General features: G+C 45.0%; 1 protein-coding gene across 1 annotated transcript in view; it reads left to right on the top strand.

Annotated features, from left to right (window-relative positions):
* LOC124795924 (methyl farnesoate epoxidase-like) overlaps nt 1–24832 on the top strand; it is a 416805-nt gene that overhangs the window by 223483 nt on the left and 168490 nt on the right. Inside the window, 1 exon segment of the mRNA XM_047260004.1 lies at nt 18118–18372. Coding sequence (XP_047115960.1) covers nt 18118–18372 — 255 coding nt within the window.

A 24832-nucleotide genomic window follows, 5' to 3' on the forward strand; every position in this document is an offset into this window, starting at 1 on the left:
CTTAGGGGACTGATGACCATAGATGTTAAGTCCCATAGTGCTCAGAGCCAGAGCCAGGAACGCAGAAGCATACTTCGCTGCACTTTTCTTACGGCTATGGCAGGCATGTCCCTCGTGAGCCTGTGTGCCCAGACCCCTGATCCGTATCCTACTATCGATGTTAGGATGCTGTTATGGTAAAGTTTTTGTTGTGGATTGGCACGACAGCCAATCCGCTATAGGGAAGCCGAAAAGCACGCTTTTAAGCTCACGCAGGCTGGCGTGAGGTCTGGAACAGGACAAGGGATTGAGACTAGCAAAAAATGTACATAGCTTCTGGAATACTTAACTTTAATCCATAATTGGTGTACATCGCTCTTGACGGTACATGTTTTACAGCATCAATGGTAACTGGTAATGGCGCCTTGCTAGGTCGTAGCAAATGACGTAGCTGAAGGCTAAGCTAACTATTGTCTCGGCAAATGACAGCGTAATTTGTCAGTGAACCATCGCTAGTAAAGTCGGCTGTACAACTGGGGTGAGTGCTAGGAAGTCTCTCTAGACCTGCCGTGTGGCGGCGCTCGGTCTGCAATCACTGATAGTGGCGACATGCGGGTCCGACGTATACTAACGGACCGCGGCCGATTTAAAGGCTACCACCTAGCAAGTGTGGTGTCTGGCGGTGACACCACAGTTTTATTAGGTTAGGTGGGACATGGAAACGTTTGTGACCTATTCCGATAAGATTGCTTAGCAGTACCAGAGATCTTTGTGATACGGTATCAATGTGTGATGTAAAGTTCCACCTCTCATCGATGACTACACCTAGATATTGGGCCTCACGGCGCCTAAGAACTGGTGAGCTGTTAATTCTTACAGTTGAATTTCTAGCACGTTGACCTTTGAGTAACAGATATGTTGACTTACTAGGCGCAGTTGTCAGTTTTGTCTTGCGGCACCATGCTATCAGAATAGTTATGGCTCTCTTTACTTTGGGCTCCAAGTCCTTGCGGCTCCGACCGCCAACCAGCACGTCGTCACTGCTCTTTAGGTCTTCCAGAAGTGGTTCCATATTGATGTCCCAAAAGAGAGGTCCCAGGACAGAGCCCTGAGGACATCCTTTGGTTACTTTCTTACTGACTTTTCCGCTAGGGGCCGATAGCCAGACCTCCCTGCTGTTATCAAAAAACAAAATATGTATCTGGATTGAAAATTTATTAGTAGCAAGGATGAAACATGTCATCTTGGATGGAGAGTCATCGACAGATATAGAGGCAACTTCGGGTGGACCCGAAGGAAGTGTGTTGGTACCCTTGCTGTTCATGTCATACATTAATGATCTTGTGGACATAATAGTAACCCAGACTTTTCGCGGATGATGCACTTATCTGTAATGAAGTACTCTCTGGTCAAAGCTGCACAAAATATTATGTCACATCTTGATAAGATTTCAAAAGGGTGGCAAAGATTGTCAGTTTGCTCTAAATGTTCATAAACGTAAAACTGCTCCCTTCACAAAATGGGAAAAAGTAATATCTTATGACAAGACTATCAAGGGATCCTAGTTGGAATCGATCAGTTCACAAAAATACATGGGTACAACACTTCATACTGACATTAAGTGGAACAGTCTCGTGGGCTAAATCGTGGGTAAGACCGGCGGGTTTTTGGTAGAATACTAGGGAAATGCAATCAGTCTGCAAGCGACATTGCTTACAAATCACTCGTGCGACCCATCCTAAAATATCGCTTAAGTGTGTAGGATCCGTACCAAATAGGACGTTAGCTATACCGAAAAGGTCTACTGGCAAAGTTTCGATAACTGGCTTTAACTGGTGACTCTGGCAATATACTACAACTCCGTACATATCACTCCCACAGGGATCGTGAGGATAAAAATAGATTAATTATAGCACTCAAAGAGGCATTTAAACAAACATTTTCCCCACGCTCCATACTTGAATAGAATGGGAAAAAGCCCTAATAACCGGGGCAATGGGACGTACCTCTGCTATGCACTTCACAGTGGTTTGCTGAGTATAGATGTAGATGCTGTAATGCACGTGTGTGCGTGTATACTTCACCTATCAATCCAAACACATCAGCTGAAAAAAGCAAATACCATTTTCAGTGAAAGAACAGAGGTAAACAAGTGTGACATTTGAAGGTAGGAAAATGTGCACTCCAGGATTGGCACCTTCTCAATGTCTATGAGTGGAACACAACGCCACATGCAGCCACAGAGCTACGAATTATGCATTCCAGTTGGCATACTGCACAGTAATGTGATGAACTGCATTGACAAGGCTAACCTTGGGGCAGCGCTAGGCTGCTTCCAGACCAACTTGATGGTGGTTTTGGGAGGTTTCCCAAACTAATGCAGTCGGATATTGGCCCTGGGCAACTCTTTTTCTAACCACATCAAAAAATTAATCTTTCTGAACATATTTTGTTCAATTTCAGTGTCCCCAGCCGACACTACAAATAGAAATTATGAAAGTTGTGGAATAAATCAATTGTGATAGCCAGGCTACACGTGATTTTTAAGCGGTTTCCCACATTTAGAAAACGTTCGCCCACTAACGCATGCGTTGACACTGGACACAGACGGTAGGGTAACAGATTCCATTCCAGGGGTTGAGTGGGTGGCGTTCGGGAGATTGGGGTGGGGAGAGGAGGGGGAGGGAATTCTGGCGACAGGAAGGGCACCCCGCCACTCATTACCTCTAACATTGCCAAAAGCAATAATCAGCATGACGATCCCGTGTCGATAACCCTGCGACGATACGGGATATAGGCCAAGAAATAGAAAAAGAATGCAATAAATCAATTAACGTGAACAGATGTGAAGCTTTATAAGCAAACGAGTGTTATAAGTATTAACGTGGCATTTTTATTGATATCCAGCGTTATCATCTCAGTCGTTCCGACTTTTTTTTTTTGGCTGTTTCAGATTTTTAATTTCAGCTTAAACCTAACATTACGGTAATACGGTAAAAGGTTCCTACGTTAGATGTAAAAGGTTGCACATCTGAGTGATCGCTGGTGCTGCCGCTAAATCGCGTACTTCGCGGAAATTTGCTTATTTATAGATTACGTCTGCGATATAAATTGTCTTGGCTCAGGTTTGGTAATTCAAATCCGTGCATTTAAGAACACAAAATCAAACCTACATAACCATGGGCTAATTTAAATAATTCATAATTCATGAAAAACAATCGCCGGTATTCTATTATTGCTTGAGAAAATGCTGTAGGATGCGCCCTGCATCAGAGTACTATCGTATAGCATATCAGGAGACTTTTTGTGACTGGATTGGTAGGGAGGAAACAAAGCTGTCTCGGATGGAGAGACATGGACAGATGTAGAAATAACTGCGGGAGTAACCCAGGGAAGAGTGTTGCATATCTTGAAATTCATTTTGTATGTTAATAACCTTGCGGACAATTTTAATAGCTGCCTCAGTGTTTCCGCAGATGAAACAGTTATCTGTAATGAAGTAGAGTCAGAAAGAAGTAGCACAAGTATTCACTCATATCTTAATGAGATTTCAAAGCGGTATAAAGCTTGGAAACTTCCTTTAAATGTTCAGAAAAGTGAAGTTGTGCACATTACAAAACGAAACAAGTGTAGTATCCGTAGTATCCTATGACTATAATATCCTTGAGTCAGAGTTGTTATCTAAACTCATACAGATACCTGGGTGTAGCACTTTGTATGAACATAAAATGGAACGATCACATAGGCTCGGTTATGGGTAAAGCTTGTAGCAGACCTCGGTTTATTGGTGTGCTACTAGAGAAAAGCAATCAGTCTATAATGAAGACTGCTAGTAAATCACTCGTGCGACCGATCATAGAGTACGCGTATTGCTGAAATTTGTTATTCCCGTACCAAAGAGGACTAACAGGGGATACTGAACGTACACAGAGAAAGACGGCACGAATGGTCACAGACTTGTCTGACCCGCAGCAGAGTGTCACTGAGATGTTGAAAGAACTGAACAGGCAGTCTTTTGAAGACAGACGTAAACTGTCCGAAAAAAGTTCGCTCACAAAGTACCAAGTGAAAGATATGATTGATGACCTTGGGAATGTACTACAACCTCTTACATATCGTTTCCTTAGCGATCGTGAGGACAAGATTGGCGTAATTGCATTTCGCACAGAAGCAATTAGACAGTGATTCTTCCCGCTCTCCACACGAGAATAGGACAGAAAAAAGCTCTAACACGTAGTGCAATGGGACGTACCCTTTGCCATGCACTTCACAGTGTCTTGCAGATATCCAGGCAGCCTAGATTTGGCTGCGGTACATGGCCAGCTGTACAGTGGGTGACTGTAATGTCATGCAATCTATTGCATCGTCTATGTGACTTGAGATATGTACAAACCAATCTTAGCAATAATAATTACTTCCCGACGTTACAACACCATACCTATAAATACAATGGTGGGGGTAACATTCTTTAATGTTTGTCTTGCGTCTGTCATGACCCATTCGGCAGCAGACTGCAATGAACACTGACAGACTGTAGCGTTAGAACCGCTCGGCCACCTCGGCCGGCACTTCGTCTTCAATATCGATAACTTCCAAATACTATCTTTAACATTAAGTAACGTAATTATCTCTCGACTAACTAACAATGCAACTAATAGCTGGTATGCCGTAAATAGTTGACCTCACAAAACAAGACGACTGTCTGATTCCATCAGTAAAAATTTTTGATATATTTGAATCAAATTCCAAAGGTTATACTGTCCACTATTCTTCACAATATTCCCGTAAAACGTATCTGAACTCCTTTAATATCAGTCATTGCCCGATATTAGTTTCCAAATAGAATAGTTATTTCAGCGTCACTCTGTTCGCATCTAATTAGACGTACATAATGGTACGTGTAAAAGACAGAAAGAGACAACATTCACAACACCACATAATACTTAAAAAGTAAATAGCTCCGGCTTTTCTAACTTCGCTCAGGCGGGGAAAGACGACGACATTTCAATTATAAAATTTGAAACTTTACAAATTTTAACACATTTACGAGGACGTAGTCAAAAGTAATGTCCGAATGTCTAAAAACTCTTACAACTTTTTACACAAAGTAAACTTTATCACCATTCGACATCTTTATTCTTTATATCGAAAAATTTACTTCTCAACATAGTTATCGTGGCGACGAACATATTTCTCCCAACGAGAGACCAGTTTCAAAAAAAAATGGTTCAAATGGCCCTGAGCACTATGCGACTTAACTTCTGAGGTCATCAGTCGCCTAGAACTTAGAACTACTGAAACTTAACTAACCTAAGGACATCACACACATCCATGCCCGAGGCAGGATTCGAACCTGCGACCGTAGCGGTCGCTCGGCTCCAGACTGTAGCGCCTAGAACCGCACGGCCACTCCGGCCGGCAGAGACCAGTTTGTTGACACCTTCACTGTTTAATGTTTGACTTTGTTGACGAGGCAACAACGTCACCTCTGCTTACACCACTTCCTCATTATCAAAGCGAAGTCCTCGAAGATGTGTGTACGTTTTAGAAACAGATGAAAGCCGGATGGGACCATGTCGGGTCTGTATGGAGAACGATCGATGATAATGGATCCAAGGCGTCGGACTGTTGCAGATGTCGGAGCGTACATCTGTGGTCTGGCATTGTAATGCGGAAGGAGATGGTGCTCCATGTGTAGAACGAACTTTTCTGCAGTTAGGAACTCGGATATAGAACGCTATTTCTCACGCGCCGACGTAGTTACGTTGAACACCGCCATGCTACACGCTAGCGCAGTGGTTCCCAACCTGGGGTAATTACCCCTTGAGGGGCCAAATGAAATTTTCTGAAGGGTAAAAACTTAAACGATTCGATTCTATGTAGGTCACAAAACTAAAATATTTTCAAAAGATCATTGATGTTATAGCAATTTTGTAAGACTGGTTTTGAATAGGCATGTTATCAGTAATTACTTTTTCTCAGTTAGTACAATTAATGCGGAGGAGATCCATCCACAACGCACATGTATTGTGCTTTGTCGAGTACATCAGCCGGCCACTGTAGCCGAGCGGTTCTAGGCGCTTCAGTCCGGAACCGAGCTGCTGCTACGGTCGCAGGTTCGATCCTGCCTCGGGCATGGTTGTGTGTGATGTCCTTATGTTAGTTAGGTTTAAGTAATTCTAAGTATAGGGGACTGATGACCTCAGATGTCAAGTTCAAATGGTTCAGATGGCTCTGAGCACTATGGGACTTAACATCTGCGGTCATCAGTCCCCTAGAACTTAGATCTACTTAAACCTAACTAACCTAAGGACATCGCACACATCCATGCCAGAGGCATGATTCGAACCTGCGACCGTAGCAGCAGCGCGGTTCCAGACTGAAGCGCCTAGAACCGCTCGGCCACTCCGGCCGGCCGTATGTGTCTCACTTTTATCATCAGCGATGTACTCGACAAATGGATCAAATGGCTCTAAGAGCTATGGGAATTGACACCTAGCTGGCCGGTGTGGACGAGCGGTTATAGGCGCTTCAGTCTGGAACCACGCTGCTGCTACGGTCGCAGGTTCGAATCCTACCTCGGGCATGGATGTGTGTGATGTCCTTAGGTCAGTTAGGTTTAAGTCTAGGGGACTGATGACCTCAGATGTTCAGTCCCATTGTGCTTAGAGCCATTTGAACCATTTGAACCCATTGGGGAGGACGAAGGTTCAAACCCGCGTCCGGACATCCTGATTTAGATTTTCTGTGATTTCCCTCAATCTCTCTAGGTAAATGCCGGGATGGTTCCTTTGAAAGGGCATGGCCGACTTCCTTCCACATCCTTCCCCAATACGCTGGGACCGATGACCTCATTGTTTGGTCCTTTTGTCGAAATGAACCAACCAAACAACAGACCGATCGTCATAACTGCAAACAGAGTGATATGGTGCAGTGATGAGGCACTGACGGAATTTTGGGAGGATGGTGGTCCAAAATCCAGTTCGGCCGTGAAGATTTGGGTGTTCCAGGCTTTCTCTAAATCACTTAATGCCAACGCCAGACTCGTTTCCTCAAAAGGCTTGGTGGCCTGAGCTGGTGTTTCGTCTCTAATGACCTCGTCGCAGACAAGGAGTTAAACTCTAATCGTCCTTCCTTCTTTCTTATAACTGCAACGTAGGCTCTGTACATAATGTAAATAATTTTGCCCCCTCCCCACTCTCTCCGCCTTCCATCCCTAATAACTTCAGAAGCTAAGAGAGTGTATTCCTATCAAAATTGTAAAAAAACCTTACTTTACAAATGCCATAAATGTAGCTTTACTTTTTATCAGTTGCTATATTTCTCCGGAATCCTTAAGTGATCTTCCCGTAGGTTGGTTCTACCAGTCGTTAGATTCTTTGGTAGCGAAGTGGTGTTAGATGCTTGCAGCGAGAACGTATTAAACCGAATATTCGGCAACGCTCATATTTTGTAGCAAGTGCCTTCTTCGACATTGATATTACTAGGACCTATGTTTTTCTTGAGAGTATTATGTTTTATTATGACATCTCTTACAACTGACCTCAATAATTCTGCAGGAACATCGTGTATTTCAGGTCCCTTGTTTCCTCGTAGGTCTTTCAGTGTTTAATAAAATTTTTCTTGAAGTGTTGCTTATCTCGTTTTGGCTTCATGCACTTCCTCTTCTTTTTCCACAATACCCTCTTCATGTTTATTTTCTTTACATAGCCCTTCTACACATTGCTTTAGTATTTCAGCCTCATTTTTTGCATGGCACTCTCTGAGATCTTGGTTATCATACATCTAGTTCACTTTTCTCTGAAATTTTCTTTAGTATACCAACATACGAGCTCTATGTTTCCTATGGTGACACATCAAAACGTCCCACTAATATTCCCCACCTCATAATCTTGTACACACTGCCTCCTCCAACAACAGTACAGCGTCTTTCTCTGAATGTTGCATCGGGACAAGCTGACATCCTTCCACCCTGTAGGCCAGGAAGCCAGATTCATTGGTGAAAGTTAACAATCGGCAGCCAATAGCATTTCAGTTTCCAAACTGTACAGTAAATTCCAGTCATCTTCATAAATTCATACTGATTAGATGGATGGATTCACCTTCGAAGTGCCATATGCTGTAATGTTTGCCGAACTGTTGTCATAGACAAGAGGTTGGTTGACAAATGGCCAACAAACTCGGCTACATCAAGGATGGGGAGCGAGAACGATCGTATCTTTTTCAAAAGGAACATCGAAGCACTTGATCTCTCAGGTTTCCCCAGCGTCAGTGGTGTACCTCTGAGTGATGTTTGAATTTCATGAGCAATATTTCGATGGCCGATCCATTGCTCCTATTCAGATTGGAGTCCAGGCAGTGAGTACACATAGCAGTGCAACTCGCAACACCTGAAGAAAATGACTGTTTCCGTCATCGAAATATTGTGCGTAGAATGATTATAACAGTTCTACTCAACACCTGGATGCATACCATTATTTCGACATTCATGAGTATACTTTTACAGAAACATAAATTTGGAAGCTTGGGCATGTGTCTGAACTGCTTTCACCACTCGACCATTTCGCTAGCTGAGACTGAGTACCTCCTGGTTGCTTTGGGCTCTGAAATATAGCTCTGCAGCAGTCTCCACAGTTATTATTCCCAGTTCTATCATAAATTCACTCACGATATATTTTCACCAGAGAGCTTGTGAACAAAGAACAAATTTTGTCGTTTGAAAAGCACCAAACATAATGAAATGCATCAGCTCCTTGCCGTATACGACCATGATAGCAGTGAGTTAAATATGTACAAGGAAGGAAGGAACAAAGATTGGGTTTAACGTCCCGTCGACATCGAGGTCATTAGAGACGGAGTACAAGCTCGAATTGTGTCAAGGATGGGGAAGGATATCGGCCGTACCCTTTCAAAGAAACCATTCCGACGATTGCCTAGAGTAATTTAGGGCAATCACGGAAGATGTAATCTGGATGGCCGGACGCGGGTTTGAACCGTCGTCTTCTCGATTGCTAGTCAAGTGTGCTAAACGGTTCGCCACTGCGCTTGGTAAAATATGTACAGATCGCCAGTTAGTACCATTACTTGCCAACTTTACTAATTCACATTCCATAACACTGTTGCACCACAGAAAAATATCCTAGCTGAATGTAAAATTTATTGAATCGTCTCCCTGGCCACCTCCAAGCCAAGCTAAGGCAGATACTTAAGCAACATCTGCATTGGAATGTCAAATAGATAGGGGATCTGATACTGCAAACAGCATAACATACAACCGAGGCCATTGATACACATCGCTCAAGCGAGTTATCTGAATCAGCAGCTCGGCAGTCTGACCTCACTTTGAAGGGAGCATAATATTCTGCCAAGTTGGAGCCTTCTATTAGCTGCCCTCTGGAGGCCAAACTGATAGAGTTTGGTGCCCTGTTGAACTGTAACTGTTTGGGGGAGCTGCTACAACACGACTTGCGTCTGTAAGCCTAGACAAGTGTCCATCGCCTTCCTCTGGTGGAGAGGCCATGACGTAACCCTGCACAACCACTATCGTTCCACACAGAGCTCCGGGGAGCTTCCTTGAGTAAATAGCTAATACTGTTTCATTAGCACCCCAGCGTGAACAACAGGCCTTTACCACTGCACTCCACTCTTCATCGTGCAACACTGGGAGTCCAATCCCACCAACACCTACAAGACTTTATCATTAATCCTCTGCGGACGTCGTGAGAAATGCGACTCGATAATTTGAGAGAACATTTACAAAACTTGGGCCAATCATTCAACAGATGCAAGTACATATGTATTAACAAATTCAGTTTCTCCTACTGAAGTTAGTATTGGATTGTAACTACAAATTCACAAATAATTTGCAAACAATGGATCATTGCTTTTTTTTAAAAAAAATTATTTATTTATTTATTGTACTTATACATGTTAACCCACTACCTAAATACATTAGTGGGTCCTAATTTCATATTTCACATTTTTGCAACTATTGTGTCTACACTACGGTAAGTACTTATAATTACTCTACCACTACAGGGATCTCTAGCCTTCCATTGTTTAGTTTTTACCAATGTCTAAGTATTAATTATTATGTATCTCTCTCTGGAATCTGTTATTAAGATACATCTATTTTATCCTATTAGTCTATTCTACCTGCAGCGTACAGGTGTGCCAGTGATCTACTGTATGAACCTGATTGTTGTGGGCCTTGCCCACCGAGCTAATCCCAATGGGCGTTCCCCTGGCACTGGGCTGCAGTGCTATACTTAGAAGTTTTATCCTATCTTTCTACATACTAACCTAATTCTTGTATCTAATGTCTCAATTGGTGCGTGTCTCGATCAGTGGTGATGCACACCCTCCCCCCTAATCCAAGGCAAGGCGGATCCCAGCCGTGAAGCGGCTGGCCAAGTCCAGGCCCGGCAGAACAGGGAAGGTGCACAGAGTCTAAATCGGTATGATTTTTACTGGTTGTTCCTTAGAAATTCCCTAAGGACCTTTTTTCAGAGCTCATCTGAAAGCTTATTTAGGAGACTGAATGTGTCCTCTTGCCTAAGCAGGTGGTGCATATCGTTTTTTGGAAGTTGTTGTCTTAGTTGATTTCCTGTGCCATCGAAGAGGGGGCACTCATACACAGTTTCTGGAGTGCCCTGCACAGCGTCACAGTCACATGTTGGTGTAGCCCACTTCTCGAACCGAAACAGGTATGTTGGGTAGGGCCCATGTCCAGTAAGGAGTCGCAGCAACCCTCTCATAGTGTTGAAGTGTGTGAGCTTTAAGCGTTCCTCTATGTCCGGCAACAGCTCATAGGTTCTGCGCCCCGTCTCCTCATTATTCCACTGATCCTGCCATAGTTCTAACCTTCTCCTTTTTGTTGCAAGCTTGTCTCCAACATAGACCCCCATTATTTCCATTATTTTTTCCTTCCTGTCCTTCTTCACCCAGTTCCAGGCAGTCTGCTCTCTAATTTTGATATCTAGTGGACAGATCCCCATTAGCACTAGAAGTGCCCCTCCAAGAGTTCTTAGGGGACTGATGACCATAGATGTTAAGTCCCATAGTTCTCAGAGCCAGAGCCAGGAACGCAGAAGCATACTTCGCTGCACTTTTCTTATGGCTATGGCAGGCATGTCCCTCGTGAGCCTGTGTGCCCAGACCCCTGATCCGTATCCTACTATCGATGTTAGGATACTGTTATGGTAAAGTTTTTGTTTTGGATTGGCACGACAGCCAATCCACTATAGGGAAGCCGAAAAGCACGCTTTTAAGCTCACGCAGGCTGGCGTGAGGTCTGGAACAGGACAAGGGATTGAGACTAGCAAAAAATGTACATAGCTTCTGGAATACTTAACTTTAATCCATAATTGGTGTACATCGCTCTTGACGGTACATGTTTTACAGCATCAATGGTAACTGGTAATGGCGCCTTGCTAGGTCGTAGCAAATGACGTAGCTGAAGGCTAAGCTAACTATTGTCTCGGCAAATGACAGCGTAATTTGTCAGTGAACCATCGCTAGTAAAGTCGGCTGTACAACTGGGGCGAGTGCTAGGAAGTCTCTCTAGACCTGCCGTGTGGCGGCGCTCGGTCTGCAATCACTGATAGTGGCGACATGCGGGTCCGACGTATACTAACGGACCGCGGCCGATTTAAAGGCTACCACCTAGCAAGTGTGGTGTCTGGCGGTGACACCACAGTTTTATTAGGTTAGGTGGGACATGGAAACGTTTGTGACCTATTCCAATAAGATTGTTTAGCAGTACCAGAGATCTTTGTGATACGGTATCAATGTGTGATGTAAAGTTCCACCTCTCATCGATGACTACACCTAGATATTGGGCCTCACGGCGCCTAAGAACTGGTGAGCTGTTAATTCTTACAGTTGAATTTCTAGCACGTTGACCTTTGAGTAACAGATATGTTGACTTACTAGGCGCAGTTGTCAGTTTTGTCTTGCGGCACCATGCTATCAGAATAGTTATGGCTCTCTTTACTTTGGGCTCCAAGTCCTTGCGGCTCCGACCGCCAACCAGAACGTCATCACTGCTCTTTAGGTCTTCCAGAAGTGGTTCCATATTGATGTCCCAAAAGAGAGGTCCCAGGACAGAGCCCTGAGGACATCTTTTGGTTACTTTCTTACTGACTTTTCCGCTAGGGGCCGATAGCCAGACCTCCCTGTCTTCACAATAGCTCCTCAGACTGCCATATAGCGGCCCTGGATAATCCTTCTCTCGCAAGCAGGAGAAGAGTGAGGGTCACCACAGGTTGACAAAGGCGCCACTGCTATCCACCATGATGTCGACGACATAGTTGTGCGGGGCAGAGTCACAGACATCGGCAGCCAGTGCAACTGCGTCAGACGCCGACCGCCCCGACTGGAATCCAAATTGTCTGTCACTCATCCCGCACTGTACACGGTGTGCTGTCAGTCTTCTGCTAGCAACCTCTCAAAAAGTTTGCCCAGTAAGTCCAATAAACTGATGGGTCTGTATGACTTAATTTCTGTGGGATCTTTTTCCAGACCGTTTTTGATTATTACTACATTTGCTTTTTTTCAAATTGCTGGGAACTTCTCGAGTCGTAGACACTCGTTTTACAATGTAGTGAGAGGTGCAAGCAGTTGGGAGGCGAGGATTTGTACCACCTCCGCTGTAATGCCGTCTGGGCCAGGAGCCATACCCCTCTTAAGGGCCTTGATTTGGGCAGCTACTTCTTCTTCAGAGAAAGAGTAGAGCATATTGTTGTTCTCATAGGCCCTTCGGTCTTCCCTTCTGATTCTTTTTTCTTCTTCTGAGTCCTCTTCATCGTCGGGCAATAGGACCTGAAGGAGGACCTTGGCGGTTTCCCGCCAAGTGTCCATCATCTGGTCCCCATCCCTGGTGGTGGATAACAATATAGGTGATTTTATTTTTCCCTTACAAGTTTGTACAGGACACACCAAGGGTCTGTGGCCAATTGGCTTTGTACATAGTTTTCCCAACTCCTCATCCTGACTGCCCTGAGCTCCTGTTGAAATTGGTCTTTGCTCTCTCTATAGACTTGCAGCCATCGTTGCTTTTCTCCCCAGACAACACTCCGCTGGTAACACCTCCTCGCCCTCCCTACAGCCTGGCGCATCTGTCCCAGTTCGGCAGACCATGGTGTGGGGGAGGCTGCGACAGCTCTACTCCTGGATTGTACAGCTGCCATACTGCCCTGGTAATTGTTTGTGCCAGTTCTTCGGCGTATTCCTCCACGTTTTTATCACCATCTGGCAATATCGGGATGTTGCACTCTGTCGCTAAGTGGTCCCAGTTTGTCTTATTATAATTAAGCTGTATCTCTCACCCTATGTCCCAGTGACACTCCCTGTCCCCTGTAGTAAAGGTTATTAGATTGTGTTGTCGTTATCCTGTCCCATACTTTCCAGTCTGTGATTTTTGTGACAAGATTTGGCGTTACTAATGTAACGTCAATGTTTGTACCTCCCCCCCCCCTTCTGCCAGAGTAGGTGGGGGGTTCCCTTGCCTGTTGGCGACCACAAGTTGCAGTGCCATGATCGTTTCCTCTGCTTTTTCCCCTCTGTCATCTTGAGTGCCACTGAACCATAGGGCGGGACTTCGCGTTTGTGTCTGCAGCCATGATAAATTTACGCCCCCACAATGCCGTGGCTACTTGTGTTAACTTATCAAAGAATTCAGCTATTCCTCTTCCATATTGGAAGTACATGCTGATGACGTATAACACTCCTGCAGGTGATTGTAGCTCCACGACATTGCAGTGGTCACTGGAAAATTGCGCAAGGACTGTGGCTCTTAAAGCTCAGTTGGTGATTATGACTGCGGCCTTTGGTTCTGCTCCACAGTAAATCACTTGTCAATTGGCAGTCATGAATGGGATCCGCCCAGTTTGGGAGTACGGCTCCTGCAGAGAGAGCATGTCCAGACTCTTCTCCTCCACCACATTTCAGAGTTCCTGCAGGAGTAATTTACTATTTTGACTCTTAATTTGTCCCTCGTTTAAACGGCTCACGTGGAAAATATGTATGGATGTGTGACTCTGGCCCCTATAGTTCATCAAGATCAAATTTTTCGTTACGTCTTTGAAACACTTTATTAACCAAGTGCCACAGGGCCCCAAAGTCAGTGGGGAGATTTTTTCTCTTGAGCTGAATTCTATCTACAGCCTCCACTACCGGGAAGGTGATGTCTCGACCGTAATCGTGGCCAAAACGCACCACATGCCTTAAGGTTGTGGTGAGGACAACCGGCTCCTCTAGACGAGAAAATTGCAGAGTGTGCTCCAGGTTGGGGTATATTCTTGCAGGATCAATTCCCGTTCCTCTCTGAGGTGGTGAGCCTGCAGGTGAGCATTTCTAAAGGTTTCCCATTCCACGTTGTCAAAATTTTGGTTGAATGTGGTCTCGTATATGTCACAATCCTTTAGTGCAACTGTCACATCATACAGAATCACCAGCGGCTTACGCCTTTTTGGTGGTTCACATTTAATACTTTGGTTTAGTTTGGGATTTTTTTAGAATTTTGTCCCCATCCTCTTCGGTTGCAACATCTACTACTATGACATTTTTGGTTGCTTCGACTTTATTAATTTTAATTTTGTTTTTAGCAGGGTCAATGGTGGTACTGATCTCCTGCACCTTCTTTATGGTCTGGCCAGGCAGGGGTCTTAGAAAGACTGCCGTGTCTGGTCTTTTTGAAATTTTCGCTATCGTCTCTTTCGTGGTTTGGGCCTTTGTGGCTACTTGCGCTACCACTCCAGCCCATGTTTTGGTTGGTTACTGTCTCAATTTTTCATTTTCCTTTTTAAGTTCTTCAAGTCACCCCTTAAGCTTCGCACTAGCAATAGCCCAGGCGGCAAGTTCATTTTTTATTCCCAAGACTGCAGCTTGGCTGATTTTACCATTTTTAACACTAGAATCTAGGATCTGACTGATTCTTGTGTGTCTCTCATATACGTTCTCATCGTTCCGTCCCACTTCCTCCTGTGAGGTAGGAACAGCAGACATACTCGCCCTCGAAAACGCACTCGATTCACTCGTCTCTGATTCAGCCATGTTTGTGACGAGTGATGGCAAAGTGGGAGCCCATCTCTTGCTACGGACCGTCTCCTCAAGCAAGGAGGAGGAGGGGGCGGGGCTGATGCAGCTCGCCCACCGGCCTCACCCCAAGGCCAAGGGCACTTTCGAGCTGCTGGGTTCTACGCTCCGTCGCCAGCACACTGGTCCCCCTCGGTGGCCCCGTCACCGACGATTTCACCCGACGCTCCTCTGCAAGTGCAACACGCACTCCGGAGAGGCGGATGCACCTCTCGCCCTTCGCCGCCTACTTGCCCGAGCTTCCACCTCTCGGCCAAGGACCCACTCCTACTCAGGTCGTGGGCTGGTCACCCAGACGTTCGGCGGTCTGGACCCAGCTAACCTGGCCCAGGTGATGTCACCACCTCCTGGGTTTGGCAGAACACTTCCAGGTTACCCACGGGCGCGGCGAAGCACACTTGTCGACTCGCGCCGCGATCCCACGCCGACAAAGGAGGTCGCCGGCATGCAGAGCACCTGCTGGTCTGTGCCCTGCGAAAAGAAAAAGGGACTGATCTTCGGTCCCTCAGACACAGCTCCCCCTGTGCCACGCACCCCTCGCTTTCGTATTGGGTTGGGTCGCAGCTCTCCCTTTTGTCGCAAGGCAGCGTTCGGGCGGGCCCGAGAAATGCCGTCTTTAACGTCTGCCACCACGGGAAGGCGGAAAGAGCCGCTTGGGAAGGAGAGGCTATATGAGACCCGTCACTTCGCCTTGTGAGGCCTGTCGCGGCACGCCCGACTAGAAGCGATACGACTAGTGCGAACCTCAGTGCCTTACGTCGCGCTGGCAACGGGCGGCGCCGCACCAAGCGCACCGTCAAGCAACCGACCTCACACTAGACGTGGACCATTGTTTACTGGAACGGTTTTGCTTTATTATAGGATATTTTCACCCGCGTCAGTTTCCGCTGATAATTATAATACGCCCTGTATATACGCCTCCTGCACCCAAGATCAACAATGGACAGAATAGGATACGAGCAATATTTTTGGAAGTGCAGTGCCTTCGAAATTCGAGGACCGGTGTAGCTGTAGCCCCCTGCAAATATTCGAAACTCTATTTCATTCTTCAAACTGTCGTTTCATGTGGAAAGGAAAGCAATGTCGTTGAAGCTCGCGTAAATAGTGTGTGAGGAAAGAGCTGGTTAAGAGCTGCATTTGGAGTACAGCACTTTACGCCTGTGAAATATGAAATTAAAAATACTATGTGATCAAAAGTAGCTGGACACCTGGCTGAAAATGACTTACAAGTTCGTGGCGCTATCCATCAGTAATGCAGGAATTCAATATGGTGTTGGTCCACCCTTAGCCTTGATGACAGCTTCCACTCTCGCAGGCATACGTTCAATCAGGTGCTGGAATGTTTCTTGGAGAATGGCAGCCCATACTTCACAGAGTGCTGCACTGAGGAGAGGTGTCGATGTCGGTCGGTGAGGGCTGGTACAAAGTCGGAGTTCCAAAGCATCCCAAAGGTGTTCTATAGGATTCAGATCAGGACTCTGTGCAGGTCAGTCCATTACAGAGATGTTATTGTCATGTAACCACTCCGCCCCGGGCCGTGTATAATGAACAAGTCCTCGATCGTCTTGAAAGATGCAGTCACCATCCCCGAATTGCTCTCCAATACTGGGAAGCAAGAAGGTGCTTAAAACATCAATGTAGGTCTGTGTTGTGATAACGCCACGCAAAACAACAAGAGGTGCAAGCCCCCTCCATGGAAAACACGACCACACCATAACACCACCGCCTCCGAATTTTACTGCTGGCACTACACCCGCTGGCATATGACGTTCACCGGGCATTCGCCATACCCACACCCTGCCATCGGACCGCCACATTGTGTACCGTGATTTGTCACTACACAAACGTTTTTTCAATGTTCAATCGTCCTATGTTTACGCTCCTTGCATCAAGCGAGGCGTCGTTTGTAACTTACCGGTGTGATGTGTGGCTTATGAGCAGCCACTCGACCATGAAATCCAAGTTTTCTCACCTCCTACCTACTGTCATAGTACTTGCAGTGGGTCCTGATGCAGTTTGAAATTCCTGTGTGACGGTCTGGATAGATGTCTGCCTATTACACATTACAACCCTCTTCAACTGTCTGTCTCGTGTACAGACATATGACACAAGTGACACCCAATCACCTGACCACGTTCTGCGGAGCGCCCCATTCTGCTCTCTAACGATGTCTAATGACTACTGAGGTGGCTCATATGGAGTACCTGACAGTAAGTGGCAGCACAATGCACCTAATATGAAAAACGTATGTTTTTGAGGGTGTCCGGATACTTTTGATCACATAGTGTATATTGAAGCATTTGAGCTATCGTGCTGCAGACGGCTGTTAAAATAGACGGATAAACAGTAGCGGGTGGTGATCATGTGCTAATGCGCTACAGTAGACCGCAAATATCGCTTAAATTATGCCATTTCTCTTCCAAAGCTAGCCGGAAATCGCATAAATAAAGCGTATGCCATTTCTCTTTGAATGCGAGCGGGAAATCTCATTGAAAGTATGCTACTTTCCTTTGAATGCGCAGTGTTGTGCAAATAAAACGGACGTAAACATGTTTTATAGCGGTCTCTCCACGGTAACTGTAAACAAGTGCCTCCCCGCGCACGAGTATCTGCTGCTCCTTGCCTGACAAATGTCATCGCCTCTGCGCGGTGATCATCAGTCGCGTTTCGCATCAGTGACAACAGAAACTCTCACAACCTAAAGACGTCGAACAGTTGTATCGCTGGAGCATTGTGAGATTCGCACAATACTGTCAGGCGGCAAACCCGACAAATGTCTCTGCATTAATTATTTTATATACAGGGAATACTTACCATAGTATCATACATTTGTGCGCCAGTCAAACAGTTGAATGGTTGTAGCAGACTCATTCATGAATACATACTTGATTGCAGTATTTAATATTGCGCCTAGAATGTGCATGAACTCACCCTGCTTTCAAGAAATTAAACGTATAACGTAGAAGACAGGTTAGTTGGAAAATATCGCTAAAGCACTAATAAAGAACGACTCTAAAGACGACTTACTGTTTACTTCCGCAGGTCCGACTTGGCTTCCCTTGGTGGGCAACTACCAGGACATGTGCCGGCTGAGCGAGAAGCTGGGATCGCAGCACGAGGCGTTCACGTACTTAGCCCAGAAGTACGGATCACCCGTGATTGGTTTACATCTGGGCGGCGAGCTGACCGTCATCGTCTCCACCAGGAGCCTCACACGCGAGGTGCTCACGCGACCCGAATTTGAAGGACGGCCTCAGAACTTCTTCGTGCGCCTCCGCAGCCTGGGGCTGGGGAAAGGTGAGTGGTACTTCTGTTAACGTAATATAGCACGACTGCAGGAAGTTATATGTGAATCGATCAGTTTCATGTTCGGCTTCACTACAACTACTACTACACACCGCCCAAATGGCAAACTGTACCGAGCGAGGTGGCGCAGTGGTTAGCACACTGGACTCGCATTCGGGAGGACGACGGTTCAATCCCGTCTCCGGCCATCCTGATTTAGGTTTTCCGTGATTTCCCTAAAATCGCTTCAGGCAAATGCCGGGATGGTTCCTTTGAAAGGGCACGGCCGATTTCCTTCCCCATCCTTCCCTCACTCGAGCTTGCGCTCCGTCTCTAATGACCTCGTTGTCGACGGGACGTTAAACACTAATCTCCCCCTCCTCCTCCGCAAACTGTAAGACATAAATAAAACGCGTGGAAGTTCATCCGAGTGATTAGAGGGGGGGGGGGGGGGGGGGTTATAAAAGTTAAACACAAAATAAAGTGACTCCGTGGGTAAGTGCCTACACATATTCCACAAACCACGGTAGGGCCCTTATGCGAAATGTGCGTTTGTCGCAGTAGAATAGTCCTGCAGCCAGTTGCAAATGCTGGTTGTCTAAATTTTCTCAACAGTGTTTCACGAAAAGAATGCCGTCTTCCCTACGAGGATTCCCTTTTGAGTTCAAGGAACACTTCAGTAATGCTCACATGCTGATCGAACTTACCGGTAACAAATCTAGCCGCACCCGCCTGCACTGCTTCGACAACTTCCCTTAATCCGACCTGGTGGGCTCCCAAACATTCGGACGGTACTCAAGAATGTGTCGCACTAGTGTTCGATAAGCGTTCTCCTTTTCTAGATGCGTTACACTTTCCTAGAATTCTCTCAATAAACTGACTTAGGCTGTTCGCCTTCCCTACAACCGATTTTACTCGCTAGTTCTATTTCATATCGCTCTCTAACGTCACACCTACACACGTGATCACGTGACTGTGCTAATCTGCACACTAATAATAACGTATTCGAATATAACAGGATTGTTTTTCCAACTCATCTGCATTTACTTACATTTTTATACATTCGAATCACCACGCCAAAATAGAAATTCTGTCTAAGTCTTTTTGTCACCTTCTACAGACACTGAACGACGATACTTTCCCATACACCACAGCGTCATCAGCCAACAGCCGTAAACTGCTGCTCACATTGTCCGTCAGATAATTTTTTCTGCATATAGTTTTGATGAACACTCGCCGTCGAGGGCTGGGTTCTATTGCTCAACAAGTCTTCGAGCCACTCACGCATGTGAGAACCTATTCCGTGTGCTTGACTTTCGTTAACATTCTACAGTAGGTCGCTGTGTCAAACGCTTTCCAGACATCTGGTAATATGGAAGCTGCCTATTGCCATTCACCAACAGGTCCTAGGGCACCGTGCACAAGCGATGCTTTCTCAATCCGCGCTGATTTTTGGACAGAAGCTTTTCTCTGTCAAGGAAATTTACTATATTCGAACACAGACTATGCTCAAGAATCCTGCAAGCAAACCGATGTTGAGGATATTTTCCTGTAATTTTGGGTGTCCGTTGTCCTGTCTTCCTTAAATATTGAAATCGTCTGTGATTTTTTCAGTCGTTTGGGGCTTTACGCTCGATAAGAGATTCACGATGAATGCAATCTACTTCCCTGTAAAATCGAACTGGGGTTTTAAAATGAAGGGCTGCCTACACTTGATTGTTCCGTCCACTGACGGAACGTTAGTCCAGGACTAAGGTTCGCCTCACTAAGCCACTGACCTTGTTCGAGGTGACGCGTGCACATTGGCTTGCAAAAAGTTATTCTCCGACCACTATTGTGGCTCATTAGGGGAAGAGTGTTCATTTGTTTCCAGCAGCACATTTTTAAGCATAGGTGCAATTCGTGCTCGTGTAGCTTGTGGAACGCTCTCAGTTTCTCGGAGGCGTTGATTCACTCTTGCAAACATTCAACTCGCGTGGTACCTACGTGCACGGTATGCTTCTTGGTACGATCATGCAGCCCTCCCGTGAACTGCCGTTAGCGATGCCATGTATGAAATGCATATCCGCACAATCCTCGTTTCTGTAATGTTCCATGTTACCATCAACATTTCTAGGACACAACTGATGCTCCGTAGACAACTGACTTGAGTGGCACTCTTACTATGCTCTGTACAGTCGCATTCATTCTGTTCACAACTCGTCTCGAAAATGTAAACAAAGACCACGCCACGGACTGTCATGTGGTGTTTACACAGAATCACATCGGTAATGGCTGGTAACCACAAAATCGCAATTATTTCGCAAGCAGTTCGTTTGCGAACCTGTGTTTACTTGGAGTGTAGTGTACTTTCAACTATATGCTTTTATGCCATTAATTATGATATGGCTTGTTGTTGTTGTTGTTGTTGTAGTCTTCTGTCCAGAGGGCGGTTTGATGCAGCTCTCCATGCTACTCTATCCTGTGCAAGCCTCTTCATCTCCGAATAACAACAACCTACATCCTTCTGTATCTGCTTACTGTGTTCATCTGCTGGTCTCCCTCCACGATTTTTACCCTCCACGCTTCCCTCCAGTACTAAATTGGTGATCCCTTGATGTCTCACAATGTGCCCTACCAACCGATCCCTTCTTCTAGTCAGCTGTGCCACAAATTCCTCTTCTCCTCAATTCTATTCAGTACCTCCTCATTAATTACGTGATTTACCCATCTAATCTTCAGCATTATTCTGCACCACCACATTTCGAAAGCTTCTGTTCCCTTCTTGTCTAAGCTATTTATCGTGCACGTTTCACTTCCATACATGGCTACACTTCATACAAATACTTCCAAAAAGACTTCCTGCCACTTAAACCTATACTCGATGTTAACAAATTTCTCATCGTCAGAAACGTTTTTCTTGCCATACACAGTCTACAATTTATATCCTCTCCACTCCGATCATCATCCAATCCCCAAACAACAAAACTCATTTACTACTTTAAGAGTCTCATTCCCTAATCTAATTCTCTCAGCATCGCCCGATTTAATTCGACTACATTCCATTATCATTATTTCACTTTCGTTGATATTCATCTTACGTCCTCCATTCAAGACACTGTCCATTCCGTTCAGATGTTCTTCCAAGTCCTTTGCTGTTTCTGACGGAATTACAATGTCATCAGCAAACCTCAGAGTTTTTATTTCTTCACCAAGGATCTTAAATCCTACTCCAAATTTTTCTTTTCTTTCCTTTCTGCTTGCTCAACATACAGATTGAATAACATCGGGGATAGGCTACAACCCTATCTCACTCCCTTTCCCACCACTGCTTCCCTTTCATACCCCTAGATTCTTATATGTACCATCTGGTTTCTGTACTCATTGTAAATAGCCTTTCGCTCCCTGTATTTTACTCCTGACACCTTCAGAATTTGAAGGAGAGTGTTCCAGTCAACAATTTTAAAAGCTTTCTCTAAGTCTACAAATGCTAGAAACGTAGATTTGCCTTTTCTTAATCTTTCTTCTAAGATAAGTCGTAAGGTTAGTATTGCCTCACGTGTTCCAACATTTCTACGGAATCCAAACTGATCTTCCCCGAGGTCCGCTTCTACCAGTTTTTCCATTCGTCTGTAAAGAATTCGTGTTAGTATTTTTCAGCTGTGACTTATTAAACTGATAGTTTGGTAATTTTCACATCTGTCAACACCTGCCTTCTTTGGGATTGGAATTACTATATTCTTTTTGAAGTCTGAGGGTATTTCGCCTGTCTCATACATCTTGTTCACTAGATGGTAGACTTTTGTTAGGCCTGGCTCTCCCAAGGCCGTCAGTAGTTCTAATGGAATGTTGTCTACTTCCGGGGCCTTGTTTCGACTTAGGTCTTTCAGTGCTCTGTCAAATTCTTCACGCAGTGTCATATCTCCCAGTTCCTCTTCATCTAAGTCCTCTTCCATTTCCATAATAATGCCTTCAAGTACATCGCCCTTGTATAGACCCTTTGTATACTTCTTTCACCTTTCTGCTTTCCCTTCTTTGCTTAGGACTTGTTCTATTCGAGCTCTTAATATTCATACAGGTGGTTCTCTTTTCTCCAAAGATCTTTTTAATTTTCCTGTAGGCAGTATCTACCTTACTCCTAGTGATACAGGCCTCTACTCTCTTACATTTGTCCTCTAGGTATCCCCGCTTAGCCATGTTGTACTTCCTGTAGATCTCATTATTGAGACGTTTGTACTCTTTTCGTCTGTTTCATTTACTGCAGTTTTATAATTTGTCCTTTCATCAGATTCAATATCTCTTCTGTTACCCAGGGATTTCTTCTACCCCCCGTCTTTTTACCTACTTGATCCTCTACTACCTTCACTGTTTCATCTCTCAAAGCTATCCAGTCTTCCTCTACTGCATTTCTTTCCCCTGTTCTTGCCAATCGTTCCCTAACGCTCTCTCTGAAACTTTCTACGACCGCTGGTTCTTCCAGATTATCCAGGCCCCATCTCCTTAAATTCCTACCCTTTTGCAGTTTCTTTTTCTTTAATCTACAGTTCATAACTAATAAACTGTGGTCGGAGTCCACATCTGCCCCTGGAAATGTCTTACAATTTAATATGTGGTTACTAAATCTCTGTCTTACCATTATATAATCAACTTGAAACCTTCGAGTGTGTCCAGGCCTCTTCCACATATACAGCCATATATCATGATTCTTAAGCCAAGTGTTAGCTATGATTAGTTATGCTCTGTGGAAAAGTCTACCAGGCGGCTTCCTCGTTCATTCTTTGCCCCCCAGTCCACATTCACCTACTAGTTTTCCTTCTCTTCCTTTTCCGACTATCAAATTCCAGTCTCTATGACTACTAAACTTTCGTCTCCCTTAACTATCTGAATAATTTCCTTTATCTCATCATACATTTCTGCGGATCTAGTTGGCATATAAACTTACTATTGTGGTAGGCGTTGGCTTCGTGCCAATCTTGACTATAATCATGCGTCCGCTTCGCTGTTCGTTGTAGGTTATCCAAGTTACTATTTTTTTATTCATTATTAACCCTATTCCTGAATTACCCTTATTTGATTTTGTATTTATAACCCTGTATTCACCTGACCAGAAGTCTCGTTCCTCCTGCCACCGAACGTCGCTAATTCCCACTATATCTAACTTTAACCTATCCATTTCCCTTTTCAAATTTTTTAACTTACCTCCCCAATTAAGCGACCTGACATTCCACGCTCCGATCCGTAGAACACCAGTTTTCTTTCTCCTGATAGCGACGACCTCAGCAGTCCCGAATGGGGAATTATTTTATCTCCGGAATATTTTACCCAAGAGGACGTAATCATCATTGAATCATATAATAAAGCTGCATGCCCTCGGGGGAAATATGCGGCTGTAGTTTCCCCTTGCTTTCAGCCATTCGCAGCACCAGCACAGCAAGGCCGTTATGGTTACTGTTACAAGGCCAGATCAGTCAATCATCCAGACTGTTGCCGCTGCAACTACTGAAAAGGCTTCTGCCCTTCTTCAGGAACCACGCGTTTGTCTGGTCTTTCAACAGATACCCATCGTTGTGGACACACCTATGGCGATGGGGCACGAAAGCCTCCCCACCAGTGACAAGATCTACGGTCCATGGACACCTTAGATCCCATAACAATACGACAACGCAGTCACATCTCGGGAAAGATTTAATGAAGAGAATGTGGTTGCTTTTAATTTTCTGTGTCGCTGGACATTAAACATATATTTACACGTGACGTTACCTTTGAGTGAACGAAATATGCACTTACAGTGTTATATTTTGCTCTCATGCCGTCATACCAACAGTTAGCCATTTACAGCAAGGTGACTCGGTTTATAAGACCGTGGATTCGCCTTCTGGAAGAATGGGGCTCAACATCGCTTCCGGATATAGTGATTTACGTTTTCTATATGGTTTTCCTAAATCACGTAACGCTGAAAGCGAGACTGTTGCGTCCTGTGAGGACCGTGAGATGAGTTTCTACGGAAAATTTACAAAATATCGAAACTATGACATACAAAAATCGATAACATAAGGAGAGGCAGTTCTGAACAAATACACGACACTATGCAACACAAACACTGTTTAATAAATACACAAAGACGCTTCCTCAAAGAAATTAGTATAACAAACATCCTCGATAACCCAAAAATACCTGCTTCTCAACTCTTCTCTCTCTCTCTCTCTCTTTCTCTCTGTCTCATGCACACACCCACACGCACACACACACGCACGCACGCACGTACGCACGCACACACACACACACACACACACACACACACACACACACACACACACACAACACACAGACATATTAAATCAAACATGATGACGCACATTTACTTCAAAATTAGCGCCACACTGGACAAAAACAATACGATGTACTAGCGAGCGGTGACAATAACGTAGTGTTTCCCGATGGGTATAGCGACATTAGTTTTCTCCCAAATCTCGTGTGTTACAAGCTTAGAATG

Source organism: Schistocerca piceifrons, chromosome 4, assembly GCF_021461385.2.
Source record: "Schistocerca piceifrons isolate TAMUIC-IGC-003096 chromosome 4, iqSchPice1.1, whole genome shotgun sequence".
NCBI lineage: Eukaryota > Metazoa > Arthropoda > Insecta > Orthoptera > Acrididae > Schistocerca > Schistocerca piceifrons.